This window comes from Delphinapterus leucas, unplaced genomic scaffold (assembly GCF_059928025.1).
Source record: "Delphinapterus leucas isolate spDelLeu-1000000601 "Yukka" unplaced genomic scaffold, BTC_Dleu_Yukka2 spDelLeu_asBTCV2_sq25, whole genome shotgun sequence".
NCBI classification, from domain to species: Eukaryota; Metazoa; Chordata; class Mammalia; order Artiodactyla; family Monodontidae; genus Delphinapterus; species Delphinapterus leucas.
The window spans coordinates 16,212,702-16,225,871 of NW_028322234.1; the positions used below are offsets into that span (position 1 = coordinate 16,212,702).

The 13,170-nt window shown below is 65.9% G+C and overlaps 1 protein-coding gene across 5 annotated transcripts in view; it reads left to right on the forward strand.

Annotated features, from left to right (window-relative positions):
- The window catches only part of ZBTB7A (zinc finger and BTB domain containing 7A), a 23,492-nt gene continuing 10,322 nt past the window's right edge, over window positions 1–13,170 (forward strand). Inside the window, exons 1-2 of one of the 5 annotated variants that reach the window (XM_022557088.3) lie at window positions 1–229; window positions 9,900–11,176. In XM_022557088.3, the coding sequence (XP_022412796.1) occupies window positions 9,915–11,176 (1,262 nt within the window). In that variant the 5' untranslated portion in view covers window positions 1–229; window positions 9,900–9,914. Of the gene's footprint in view, window positions 230–1,368; window positions 1,476–1,547; window positions 2,466–6,878; window positions 7,002–7,248; window positions 7,894–9,899; window positions 11,177–13,170 lie in introns of those variants that run through there. The other 4 variants (XM_022557089.3, XM_022557090.3, XM_089905656.1 and 1 more) reach the window with 4 other exon arrangements.

The following is a 13,170-nucleotide window of genomic DNA, read 5'->3' on the forward strand; positions in this document are numbered from 1 at the left end:
GAGAAACCAGGAAGGGAGTCGCGAGCATCATACGGGGCTTTGGCTGTACTGTACAGTTACTGTAGGGGCAGTGACGCCGCCGCCGAAGCGAGGGAGCGACGAGGGGAGAGCCAGCGAGGGGAGAGCGAGACGCGGACCCCAGAGGCGAGCGGCCGAGGAGCCCAGTCCCAACTCCGGGCCCCGGCCCCGCGCGCCCCGGCCCGGCCCGGCCCCGGCCCGGCCCCGCGAGGTAAGTCAGCGCCCGGCGTAGCCCCCAGCGCGGGGTGCAGGGCGGGGACGGGCCGGGGGCGCTGCGCCCACCCCTGCCCTCTCGGGAAGGGGCGATCCCGGGAGCCGGGGACGTCCCGCAAGTTTCAGAGGAGGGGGTGGTTGGCAGCTGCCCGGAGGCGGGAGGCGCCCTGGATCCCGAGGGCGGGGAGGGGGCGCCGCCCGGGAGTGGGTATTGGGGGCGAAGTGCATGGGCTTGTGCGCCAGCCCCCCCCTCCGTGCATGGTTTTTCGGGGCTCCCAGGCGCGCGGGGAGAGGGGGAGGGGAAGCGGGGCTGCATTGAGGGTGGGGGGAGCCGGCGTGGGGAGATAGGGGGGCGCGTCGCGTGCTAAGTTTGCAGCTGGGTACTGGGGGCGCTCTCGCCCCCCGGGGGCCTATTCGGTGCTGCGTGCATACGTTGGAGTTGGCCAGGATTGAGCTCCATGGGGGAGGGGGGGGAGGGGGCTGAAAAAACAGGGAGGGGGGCTTTGCAAAGGAGGGGGAAGGGGTGGGGTGTCCGGGTGGGCGGGCGCGGCCGCTCGGGCCTCTGGGTATCGTAGTTCCCCCGCGCTTGCGGCTGGCAGGTGGCAGGCGAATAGGACTACAAGTCCCAGGGTGCCCTGCGCTGGCGGTCCGCCGCGGCCCGCGGGTAGGGGCGGTGCGGAGGAGGGGCGGTGAGCGGCGGGCTGGAGAGCCAATGGGCGCGGGCCGATCGCGCGGCGCGGCTCGAGGGCGGGCCCTGCCGGCCAGAGGGCGGGGCCTGGAGCCGGGCTCCCCTTGCCGGGGGCCGGTGGCGGTCCCCGGCTTCCGGCTGCGCGGCCCGCGGGCCGGCCCCCTCCCCGCCCCGGGGCCCCTCCCCGCCTGGTTGTGTAACCGTCCCCAGCCCCCCTCCCCTCAGCCCCCCGCCCCGGGGGGGGGGGTCACCCACCCGGCGCTCCCCGGGGAGGGCGGCGGCCCGGGCGGCCGCGCGGCACAGGCGAGCCCGGGGATGCGCGGCCTAGTGCAGGCTGGGCCCGGGCGTGGGGGAGGCGGGCGGGCGGACCCAGATCCGGGGTAATTTGCATCGCCCTCCCCCCAGCCCGGGTGGGGATTGGCCGCCGGCGGCGGGGGGTGGCGCGGGGCCAGGCTCACTGCCGCCTCCCGGCCCCTCGGAGGGAGCCAGCCCAGCCGCAGCCGCCGCCACCGCCGCCGCCGGGGCCGGGCCCCCTCGCCGCTGCCCCGGGAAGGAGGTAGGAGCCCCCCGCGCGGGCGGCGCGGTGGGGGCCCGCGGGCCGGGGCGGGGGCCGCGCACTGCGGCCGGGGCGGGGGAGGGGGCCGCTTCCTGCCCCCGCCCGGGCCTGACTCAGCCCTGGGCGGGGGGACCGGCCTGGCCCCTCGCCCTGTCCGCGCGGCCGTCCGGCCCCGGCCCCGGGGTAGGGAGCAGAGAGCACCCCTCTCCCCCGCCCGCGCCCCCAAAGCGCGTGACCCCGTCTCCTCTGGCCCGGACACCCCTCCTTCCCCTTGACGCCACCACCACGTGCGAACCCTGAGCCCGGGCAGAAGAGGGGGTGAACTGGTGGGATCCGGCCCCCTCCCTCGCTCTGCCTCCCTCCCCGGCCTAGGAACCGGCCCCCTCCCCCAGCCCGGGCCTGGGAACCAGGCAGGGACCTGAGCTGGGGCCGGTGCACCCCCCGGGGCCCAGGCCTTTGCGGGTCCTGGGAGGCACTGTCCGCGCTGGCTGGCTGGCGGCGAGGGAGTCCGGTGGACCGCAGCAAGAGACTGCTGTCCAACCAGGCCCGGGCACCCTGTGGGCACCCACTAAATGTTTGGGGAATGTAGCCAGCAGTTGGCGGGGTGGCAGGGGGAGATAGGCAACTCCTCTCTCCCCCTAGCCAGGCGGCGGAAGTGAGAGAGGTGTTGGTGCCCCTCCACCGGGTGTGCCCACCTGGCTCAACCCATGGGTGGCGGGGTTGCTTGGCTTCCCCCACCCCCCCCACCCTGCCAGCTGCCTCCCGGACCAGGGCCGGAGCAGGCCCGGCCGGAGAGGGCGTCCAGGATTCCATGTCAGCCCCCCACCCCCACCCCAACAGGGCCAGGGCGTAACCCTGAGTGTGCCGCTCCCACACTGGGGGGCCCTCCCCAGGACCAGCCGATCACTTCCTACTCGCAGAGCTGGTCTTGGGAGAGGTCCGGGGAGTCCAGGCTAGGCCCTGCTGCTGCCCAGGCCCCGGAGGCTCCAGGTAGGGGGGCATTCTCCCCCGAGGGCCACCCCGGGTGGGGCCTGGCACTTATCGGTTGGGCTCGGGGCTCTGTTTACCGCCAGCCATCGCTGTGGAGACGGGAGCCTAGGGGAGAAGGGGGGGCAGGAGCCAGTGGCTGGAAGAGCGAAGCCCTGGGATCCGCATGCCTAATGAAGGAAAGAGGAGCCAACGGGGACACTGAAATTTTAATTCGTGGGTCACTTTGGGGGGGTATTTATTATTCAGTTCTGATTGGCTGACTGGCTGCGTGGTGGCCAGTCAGCACCCTGGCCCGGGCGGGGAGCCACGCAACTCTCAGCAGAGGCCCTCGGCAGCGGGTGGCTGCGGGGAGCCCATGCACCCTTTTCTCTGTGTGAGAGACTGAGGCCCGGCAGTGCTCAGCCTTCGTCCAGTGGGGAAGGTTCTCGAGGCAATAGCTATACCTTGTGCTGGCGTTTTTCCTTCCCTTCTTTTCCTTGGAACCCTCTGACCCATAAGCTGGTTGGGCTGGTGGAGGTCCCTGATGCCGTGCGAGGAAACTGAGACCAGGAGGGGAGGCCAGACGCTAGCGTGGGGCCTCAGGGGCTTAGAGCAAGGCTCAGAGTGGTGCCCTGTGGGGCAGGGAAGACTGAGGCCCTGGGGGAAGCAGAGAGCAGCCCCAAGGTCACCCAGCCAGAGCTGGGTCTGACCCTTGTGGTCCTGCCTCCTAGTTTAGGACGCGTCCAAAGTCCTTTGTGTGTCACAGCCGAGGGGCGCCGGCCCACCTGTCTTCCAGAGGTCCTGGAGGTTGACAGCAGGCACCTGTCTGCCAAATGGAGCCTTTGCCCCAAGAGGACAGTGAGGCTCAGAGAGGGGCAGCAAGGTGTCCAAGGTCACACAGCAGGGGCCTTAGCCTCCCTGCCTCCCAGCCTTCTGAGGCAGGCCCTTCCCACCCCATCTGAGCTGCAGCCCCGCCCCTTGGCACCTTGGCCCCTGGAGACTGGCAGGGCTCTGTGTTTTTACAACCCATTATTTCCGAGGAGACCCAGATCACCTCCCAGAGCCAAGAGTCAGGGCCAGCCCCTCTGAAGCAGAGCTGGCCCGAGGAGGGGGTCCACAGGGGTTTCAAATGCTGGCCCACTTGCTCTGTGACCTTGGACAAGCCCCATGGCCTTTTGGAGCCTGAGCATCCTTCTCTGTAAAATGAGGTGGTTGTGGGCTCCCCCCAGGTACTGCCTGCAGATCCACCTGTGTTCCCTTTCCTTGCCTCCCTCATGGAGGAAGCACCTGGGTCAGCTCAGGACACAGCAGGGATTCTGCTGGAGGGTGTGTGTGTGTGTGTGTGTGTGTGTGTGTGTGTGTGTGTCTGAGACACCCCCCCACCTGTCATCTTGTGCTCCAGGCACCTGATAGACCATAAACCACCCTGCAACAGCCCTGGGCAGTGGAGACCAGAGGAACAGGCTTGGGTGGGGGCCACCGTGGTCCAATCTCAGCCCAGCCCTCCGCTCCACCTGAGGTCCACCTAGGGAGGTCACCTCCCTTCTGCCAACCTCAGTTTTGCCATCGATACAATGGGGAGATTACCTTTAGGCCAAAAGTGAGGATTTACTCAGTGATTCCCCAGGAATGTTTGTTGAGTGACTGCTGTGTGGTGTCAGGGCCTGGGGGAGCCCCTCCTGCATCTCTTTTCTGATGCCCTGAGTTCACAGGTGTCAGCTGGACTCCAGCCCTGCCCCAGGCTCCCTGTGTGACCTCAGGCAAACCTCTCCCTTTTCTGGGCTATCACAGGGCAGCTCTGAGGGGGCGTGAGAATAAGCTGTCCTCCCCCCACCGAGGCCCCCAGGGTGGGGGGAGTTAGTCCCCTGCTGGTACCTGGGGGCAGTGTGTGTGGTGGGAGAGGAGGGTGGAGCCCTGGGAGGACTAGTTAGTTTGGCCAGATGGAGCCAGACAGAGGACCCGTGTTCAAATCCAGCTCTGCTTTGTGACCCTGGGCAAGTTGCCTCAGTTTCCTGGCCTGTGAAGTGGGGCAGTGGTTACAGACCCTTCCTCCCAGAGCTATGAGGATTGCTGCTGAGGTGATCCAGACCAGGCCCCCGTCAAGCCCCGTTGAGGAACAGCCCCTGCCCTTGCGGCCTGAGTCCCGAGTCTTTGGAGCACCAAAGCGTGGAAGGCGCCCTGTGGAGAATCTGGCCAAAGCACCAGCCCCTCCATCTGTCCCCCCAGCAGGCTGTGGACGGCCACTTGGTGGAAGTGTCCTCACCCACGCCTTTCTGGTTTGACTGGAAAACAAGGCTCGGTCCCACCTCCCATCAGGATGTGTTTGATAGGAGGGAACTGGCTGAATTTGTAGGCATAGGACACTGGGGCCCCAGTGGGCCAAGCACCCCTTTGGGGTTTCCAGGCCGAGCAGTCCACCTGCGCAGGCTGTGGGTGGGGTTGGGGGTGGTACAGGCACCTCCAGGTGACAAGCTGGCCTCAGGGGAGGGAGGGAGCAGTCTGGATGGAAGTCACCCAGGCCTCTCCTGGGCATCTTGGATAAGCAGGTGCAGCCTGAGTTGAGGGCAGTGTAGACACGGATGGGATTCTGTGAAGCCTGGCTTTGGTTACTCCCGGTGACAGGAAGCTTATTCCTTCCACTTCCACTGAAAATGGCTCTTTCTTCACAGGGCTTCCTCTTGAAAGCTGGTCTTGGTGTCGGGGCTGTACTTCCTGGCCCACGACAGCACTCAGAGCGTGGGAACAGGGTGGGCCTCAGCCCCACCCATGAGTTGGGGCTCAGATGGGATCCCCATGACCTCCTAGTCCCCACCCCCACCAGCCTCCACACACACACTTCCCACTGGGCCTGCAACCTTCCTGCCTCTGGCCCTTTAAGGCCCCGGGCAGGAAGCCCCTCCCCATTTAGGGCAATAAATGGACACATAAAATGGCCGAGGGCCTGTCTGCTGGTGTCTGGCCTGGAGGGAGGCCTGCGAGGACAGGCGGGCAGGGGGCAGGCTGACAGCTGGCAGCCAGCAGTCACCCTGAGCCGTTGGTGCCCCCCACCTCCTGATCAGGACGTTGCATTCCTGTCCCATTAAACCCCGGCCTCGGTACTGGGCCAGGCGGGGATTGGCACCAGGTCGGGGCGGGGTAACCCGTCAGGACCAACCTTGCAACACAGGCTGCCAGGCTGGGAGGGGGCGGGGGCGGCTGGGCACTGGCCTGGCAGCCGCACCTGGGCGCCAGACTTACTGTGTGACCTTGGGGCGGCCGCCCACCCTCTCTGGGCCTGGTTTCCCCCCCACACACACATGATGGCTCAGCTTCCTCCTGGGGCTCACCACACACTTCCTTGGTACACAGTAGTTGGGGAGGGGGCTGGATTCCTGGAATGACGTTCAGAGGTGAAGTTCAAAGCCCCCAATCCACAAGGCAGGGGGTAAACAGCCTCATTGGGCCTTTGGGGATTGTCCCTGGCACACAGTAGGTCCTAGGCCAAAGTTTGCTAAGAGGATGAGAGTGGAACCCTTTGCCACTGTCACAACCCCCAAGGAAAATGAGGCACAGAGAGGTGCTTTTCTTGGCCCAGGTTCACCCAGCTTGGAAATGGAGGAGCCAGGATATGGACGCGGGCTGCTGTGGCAGGTAGTAGGTGTTAGAGGTCCCTTATATAGTTTCCTTTCATTCTCTCCCTGAGTTGTAGGGAGGGAGGCCTTAACCCCCTGTTGAGCTGCCCACATCCCTGGACACTCTTCCAGGAAGGCGTCAGGTGGCAATTACCTACCTATCCACTGCTGGCCACCCCCTGAGGAGTGTGGGGGGGAGGAAGAGGCCCGGCCCCAACCCTCACCTTGCACCTGACCTTGGGGACTCTAGCCTCCTTCCCCTGCCCCTCTCCCAGGTGCCCACCGCTGAGCCTTTGTCCCTGCTGTTTCCCATGCTTGGGACACCTTTCCCACAATCCTAGGGTCCTTCCTGGATGACACCTGCTGTTCCTGGGACCAAGTCAGGATGCTCCTGACCTCTCCCTGCATCCCCAGTAGTTGAGAGGTGTCAGCTCAGGCCGGCTCAAGTCAGAGCATCTGAGTCCCAGCCTGGCTGCCGGTCTGTTGTGTGACCTTGCCCTGGCCTTATCACCTCCCTGAGCCTCTCCTCATCTCTAAAGCCCAGGGTCCAGTTAGTTCTTGAAGGTTCCAGGGCACAGAGGAGGCCCCCTGGGAGGGCAAAAAGCAGGCCCGGGTCCTTGCTGCCTGGTGCAGCAAGTGACCCTAGGTTAGATTGGAGGTGGGACTGGCACGGTCCCCTGGTACTGGGTGTGCCTGCCAGCCAGGTGGGCGGGGCTGGGTGTGGGCTCTCCAGCACATAGCTCTTTGGTCTTTGGTTCCTCCTGTCGTTTGCTGCGCCCCTACCGTGCACTGCCCAGGGGAGGCCGGGGGCGGGGGGTGGAGGGTGGCTTGGGAGCAGCCCAGAGGGAGGAGGGCGCCCCACCTCCAGCCCAGGAAGAGCCTGCTGAGACCTGCCCCTCGGCCGGCCGCCGAGTCAGCATCGAACGGACCCGGAAATCCCATGGGGGCGAGTGTCGGGGTGGAGCTGTGATGAAACACGGGGCCCTGGGTGGGTGTGGGCCTGGGCTCAGGGGACCCTGGTCGTTGAGGGGGTGAGGCTTCCTGGAGGAGAGAATTTTCGTTGGCTCATCATCACCGAGGAAACCGCCACGTGTTGGGGCACCTACTAGGTGTCAGGTGCCAGCAGGGCCTCTTAGAGCCAGGAAGGGAGCCACAGGGATCTCCTGGTGAGACGGTGCTGTGGCGCACAGTGGGTGCTCAGTAATAGGTGCTTTTTCTGCCTGGACCCCACGTGACTTCCTTCTCCCACCTGGCAGGGTCTTCCTCTGCTTTCTTAGAGGGAGGGCCCTGAGAGGCCCCGGGTAGGGGGAGGGCAGTGGCCCCGGGTGTGGCAGGCAGGTGGCATATGTTCCTGGAGAGAGGGCTGGGTCAGTTTAGTTTCCAGGGCCAGGGAAGGGGCTGTGGCTGGCTGGGAGGTGTCGGGGAGGGAGGGTTGGGGGACCCCCAGCCTCTCGCCTCTGTCAGCTCCTGGATCAGCCTTGCTGGGTACCCTTGGCCTGGATTCTAGCTGTCTCTGGGCCTTGGTGTTCTCATCTGTAAATGGGGGTCATGCTACTTCCCTGGGGCTTTCCTTGGCTGGTATTGCCCCAGGCCCTGCCCTTTGGGGGAGAGTCTCAGATGATTATGTGCAGAAAATAGAGGCCCCAGCTGGGAAAGGACAGGGGCGCGGACCCTCAGACCCAGCCCAGACCCAAGGGCTGCCCCACACAACAGGCTCTTAGCATGTGGCCCGGCTCCTCCAGCTGGTGGAGATCCAGGCCCAGGGCTGGGTACATTGCCCCAGGCCAGGTTCAAGGCCGGAGCTTGCTCCTTCCCAGCCGGGTGGCTTCACGCTTGAAGTAAGGATGTGCCAGCGCCTGGCCCGGTGGGCTTGGTGCCGGTGGGAAGGCGGGGGTGGAGGGGCTGTGGCGAGGGGTGAGTCACCTGGACCAATTAAGGTCTCGACCTAGAGGCCCCAGGAGGACCCCTGAGGGGACACTGGCAAGCAGGGCCAGGGTGGCCATCTTGGCACGTTAGTGGCCAGGATCAGAGGAGGGGCGAGGAGGGGCCAAGGCCAGTCTGATCCGGAGTCCCATCTGCCCACTCGCTCCCTGGGGCCCGGGGCCAGACGGCAGATGGTGGCAGGGGGTGGAAGCCGCCACAGGGGGCTCTGCCGAGGCTTCCCTTGGCCGAGCCTGGGGGGGGGGTCGCGCCCCCATCCCCTTCCTCCTGCTCCCAGCAGCCACATCTGAGCCTGCCCCGCCACCCACCGCGGGCTGGCGGAACAGAGGCGGGAGCTAAGCAGCTGGTGCGGTCGGCGGGAAAGAGGGCGGGCGGCGGAGAGAGGCGTCCCGGGAAGTGTACTGGCCGCCTGCACGCCACACAAAGGCTTCTGTGTCGGCCCCAAGGCCTGGACCCCATTCGCAGGGCGGCCCTGGCCTTAGGACTGACCAGACCAAGCCCAGCTCCCTTGCCGGGCCAGCCGCCTGTATCCCACTGGAGGCACAGTGGGAGGGATCTGTGTTAGAGCTGAGCTGGGTCACCCAGCTGGGGGTCCTGGGGTCTTTAGGAGGCTGAGGAAGGCCCGGTTCAGGCCCTCTCCCCAGAGACATGCAGAGGCTCTGGCCTGAAAGCAGGCTGGCTGGGCCTGGAGGAATGTGGGTTTTGTTGGGTGGCTTGGGGCAGCCGGGGGCTCCCCGGAGAGGGTGGAGGGGTGGGGACAGAGCCAGAGGGTTGCACAAGCGCCCAAGTGGGTGGATGAGTCACAGCCCAGGGGAAGGCGGAAAATAGGAGGCAGGGGAGAGGGGCGGGACAGAGTCCCCTCCATGGCCCTGCTTTTCCAAAGGCTTCTGCCCATTTGACAGATGGGGAGACTGAGGCCCGGAGAGTGGCAGGGCCTTGTCCCGGGCTGAACAGTGCAAACAGGGTGGCCAAAAGGAGAGGGGCTGGCCAGGCAGGAGGTGGGCAGGAGGCCCCCTGGTCCCCCACTTCTCCTTGACAGGGTCAGCTTGAGTGGGCAGGGAGGAGCATCAGGCAGTGGCCTGGTTTCCCCCAGTTACTCACTGCGAGGGTTGAGCCACATCCTAGGGGTTCCACAGGGCAGGAAGGGGTCTGTCCTGCAGAGTCACCGCCCCACCCCACCAGGGCACGCCCACGGCCCTGATGACCCTGGCCAGGTCCCTGGGTCTTGGCCTTACCCCTTCCTGACTCAGAGCCCCCCAAGAGAACTGGGCCCGACCAGGAGGCAGGAGAGAAGGTTAGGGAGGCCGAGGGGCTAGGCAGGGATGGACGGCCATGCTGGTTGGATATTGGCTCTTGGGTCAGTTGCCCTGGGTTTGAGTTGAGGTGCAGCCATGGGGCCCTGGGACTCCCTGAGCCTGAGCCTCGTTTTCTCACCTCTGCGGTGGAGACGGTGCTGCCTCTGGGACTGCTGGGCGCTCAGCCAGGGCAGCGCACGGTGGGTGCCTTATGTCACCGCTATGGCCTCCTAGAGAGGGCATGGGCAGAATCCCGTGCTCAGATTCATTAGGAAACAACTTGTGTTGGGCATTTATTGAGCACCTTCTGTGTGCTCCCACGCCACTTCAAATTGTCCTTTGGACAGGCACTCCCCTCTCTCGTAAAGCGGGGAGGGGGGCCGGTGTTCATCTCTGAAGCACCCAGTTGGGTTTCGCCAATGTCCTCTCACTTTGATGATGCAGAACCAGCCATGGACCATCCTGATGCAGAGCTGGGGAAACCGAGGCTGGGGGGGGGAGGTGGGGCGGGGAGGTGGGGGCACTGCTTTCTGAGGGCCTCGCAGCCCGGCCAGTTGGCCCGGCCCTCCCTGTCCCTCACGACCGCCCCTTCCTCCCCGGCGCTGCAGGTCTCGGCGCGGAAGATGGCCGGCGGCGTGGACGGCCCCATCGGGATCCCGTTCCCTGACCACAGCAGCGACATTCTGAGCGGACTCAACGAGCAGCGGACGCAGGGCCTGCTGTGCGACGTGGTGATCCTGGTGGAGGGCCGTGAGTTCCCCACGCACCGCTCGGTGCTGGCTGCCTGCAGCCAGTACTTCAAGAAGCTGTTCACGTCGGGTGCCGTGGTGGACCAGCAGAACGTGTACGAGATCGACTTCGTCAGCGCCGAGGCGCTCACGGCCCTCATGGATTTCGCCTACACGGCCACGCTCACCGTCAGCACAGCCAACGTGGGCGACATCCTCAGCGCCGCCCGCCTGCTCGAGATCCCCGCCGTGAGCCACGTCTGCGCCGACCTCCTCGACCGGCAGATCCTGGCGGCCGATGCGGGTGCCGATGCCGGCCAGCTGGACCTCGTAGATCAAATTGATCAGCGAAACCTCCTTCGCGCCAAGGAGTACCTCGAGTTCTTCCAGAGCAATCCCATGAACAGCCTGCCCGCCGCCGCCGCCGCCGCCTCATTCCCATGGTCTGCCTTTGGCGCATCCGACGATGACCTGGACGCCACCAAGGAGGCCGTGGCCGCTGCCGTGGCCGCCGTGGCTGCCGGCGACTGCAATGGCTTGGACTTCTACGGGCCCGGCCCCCCAGCCGAGCGGCCCCCGGCCGGGGACGGGGATGAGGGAGATAGCAACCCAGGTCTGTGGCCGGAGCGGGATGACGACGCCCCCGCTGGCGGCCTCTTCCCACCCCCCGTGGCCCAGCCGTCCACCGCCACACAGAACGGCCACTACGGCCGGGGCGGGGAGGAGGAGGCAGCCTCGCTGTCAGAGGCGGCCCCGGAGCCGGGCGACTCTCCGGGCTTCCTGTCAGGCACGGCCGAGGGCGAGGACGGGGACGGGGCCGACACGGACGGGCTGGCGGCCAGCACGCTGCTGCAGCAGATGATGTCGTCGGTGGGCCGGGCGGGAGCGGCGACGGCGGGGGACAGCGACGAGGAGTCACGGGCGGAGGACAAGGGCGTCGTGGACTACTACCTGAAGTACTTCAGCGGCGCCCACGACGGCGACGTCTACCCGGCCTGGTCGCAGAAGGTGGAGAAGAAGATCCGGGCTAAGGCCTTCCAGAAGTGCCCCATCTGCGAGAAGGTCATCCAGGGCGCCGGCAAGCTGCCGCGGCACATCCGGACCCACACGGGCGAGAAGCCCTACGAGTGTAACATCTGCAAGGTCCGATTCACCAGGTGAGCCGGCGCCACCGCGGCGGGGGGCGTGGGGGAGGGGGGGTGCTCCCTGGGGGCCCTTTGCCCCAAAAGCAGCCACACGGGGACCCCCTGCCCCGCCTGCGCGAGCACGCTCACACCCCGCCTCTGCGTGCGAAAACAACACCGCGCCCTGCCCTGCAAGGGTGCCTTGTCCATCGGGGCACCCCCGACCCCCATGCGCCTGTCGAGAGAGCCTGGGTGGGCGGTGCCGTGCAGGCCCTAAACAAGGTGACCACAAGAACATAAAGCGTGCCAGGCGGTGCCGACCTGCGTGAGGCTGGAAGGAAGGGCCCAAGGAGTTGCTTTTCTTCCTTTTCCCTGGGTGGTTCTTCTCATCCCGACTGGAGCATTTGGGCCTTGAGAGAGGGTGACAGCCCCACTGGGAGCAGGGAGTTCTGGTCGTTAGGTAACTTTGAAGTCTTGCGTGAGCCCGGGGGACTTGCTTCATTCAGCCAACATTTATGGAGTGCCTGCTGGGTGCCAGGCCCTGTTCTAAAAGTGGAGGGACAAGCCAAAATCCCCGTGGGGGCGACGGAGCATGTGCAAGATAAAACCGCAGAGCTGATAACACTAGTTGGTGGAAAGTGCCAGGGAGGAAAAGAGCAGAGAACACGGTCGGGGTGTGGCTGTAGGTGCTGCCTTAAACAGGGAGGCTTCCCCGAGGACTGAGAGCTGAAGGAGGAGAAGGAGGGAGCCGTGGGGAGCGGGAAAGGGAGAGGCAGAGGGAAGAGCCAGTGCAAAGGCCCTGAGGCCAGTTCAGCTTAGGGACTCGCCACAGCCAGTGGAGGGAAAAGGGCACGGGAGCCGTTGGGCTTGGTCCCTGGACAGGAGGAGTTTGAGGCCAGGCTGGGGGGATTTTGCGATCTGGTCTTAAGAGTACAGAGGTGGCAGGCTGGGCCTTGTGGGCCAGCCCAGTGGGAGCGGGGGGCTGGTGTGTGGGGGCCTAGCCAGGCTGGGTGACTCAGCATCACCCCCTACCCTCACCAGCCCCGGGGTTCCCCAAGCCACACCCACCCAGGCCGAAGAAAGAGGCCATTGTCCCAGCTTCCCGGCCCTGCCCTGTGGGGACAGGATCTGGGAGCTGACCCCCGGACCAGCACCTGGGCCCCCTCCCCAGCAAGCCAGGAGAGGAGGGTGTGGCTGGGACTCCAGGGCCCAGGAGTGCCAGGCAGGGGTAAAGGGCACTGGCCGGGAGGCAGGCAGCCTGGTGGGTGGCCTGGCTCCCCCCCTTTGGTGAGATTGGGGTGCCGCTGGTCTTAGGGGCCTCCCTCTTGCTCCAGATGTGGAGATGGTGGACTGGGCTGGCTGTGGGTCCTGCCCTCAGGGGTCTTAGAGCCTGGGAGGAGCAGCCTGGTAGAGGCCCAGCAAGCCAGAGCCTGGAGAGATGACACCTTCCCCCACGCCCCCACCCTCAGCCAGGCTCAGTTTCACCTTCTGGCCTGGAGCTCTCTTGGCCACCCCACCCTCAACCCAGGGCTGATCCTGTTTGCCGTTCTAGGAAACTGAGGCATAGAGAGGGCCACCAGGCCAGGCCTCTTCCTCCCAGGTGCCCACCTGGCTCCTCTCTGCCGCCCAGGGCCCCAGCCCCCACCCCTCCCTCCAGGCTGGGGAGCCCAGGGGCCCCTCTGAGTCACACTAGAGGGTTGAGTAAGCAGGGCCTGTGGCGGCCGGGGCTATAATTACCCAGGCCGGGGCTTGAAGTGATGAAACTGGGGCTTCCTCCACCCCCACCCCACATTGGGACAGCCCCCAACCCTCTGTGCAACTCAGGGCAAGTCACTTCCCCTCTCTGAGCCTCCAAGCCTCAGCTAGGGACATCTCTGTACAGTGCTAGAACAATCTGAGTCCCTCCTGTTCCCTCCGTGACCTGGCCCCAGGGTCTGAGCGGGGCAACTGGGAGACCATGTTAGCCGGCTCCTAGGAGGCGGGGTAGGGGGTGGCGGGAAGCACCTGGCCATTGCCATCCTCTTTCT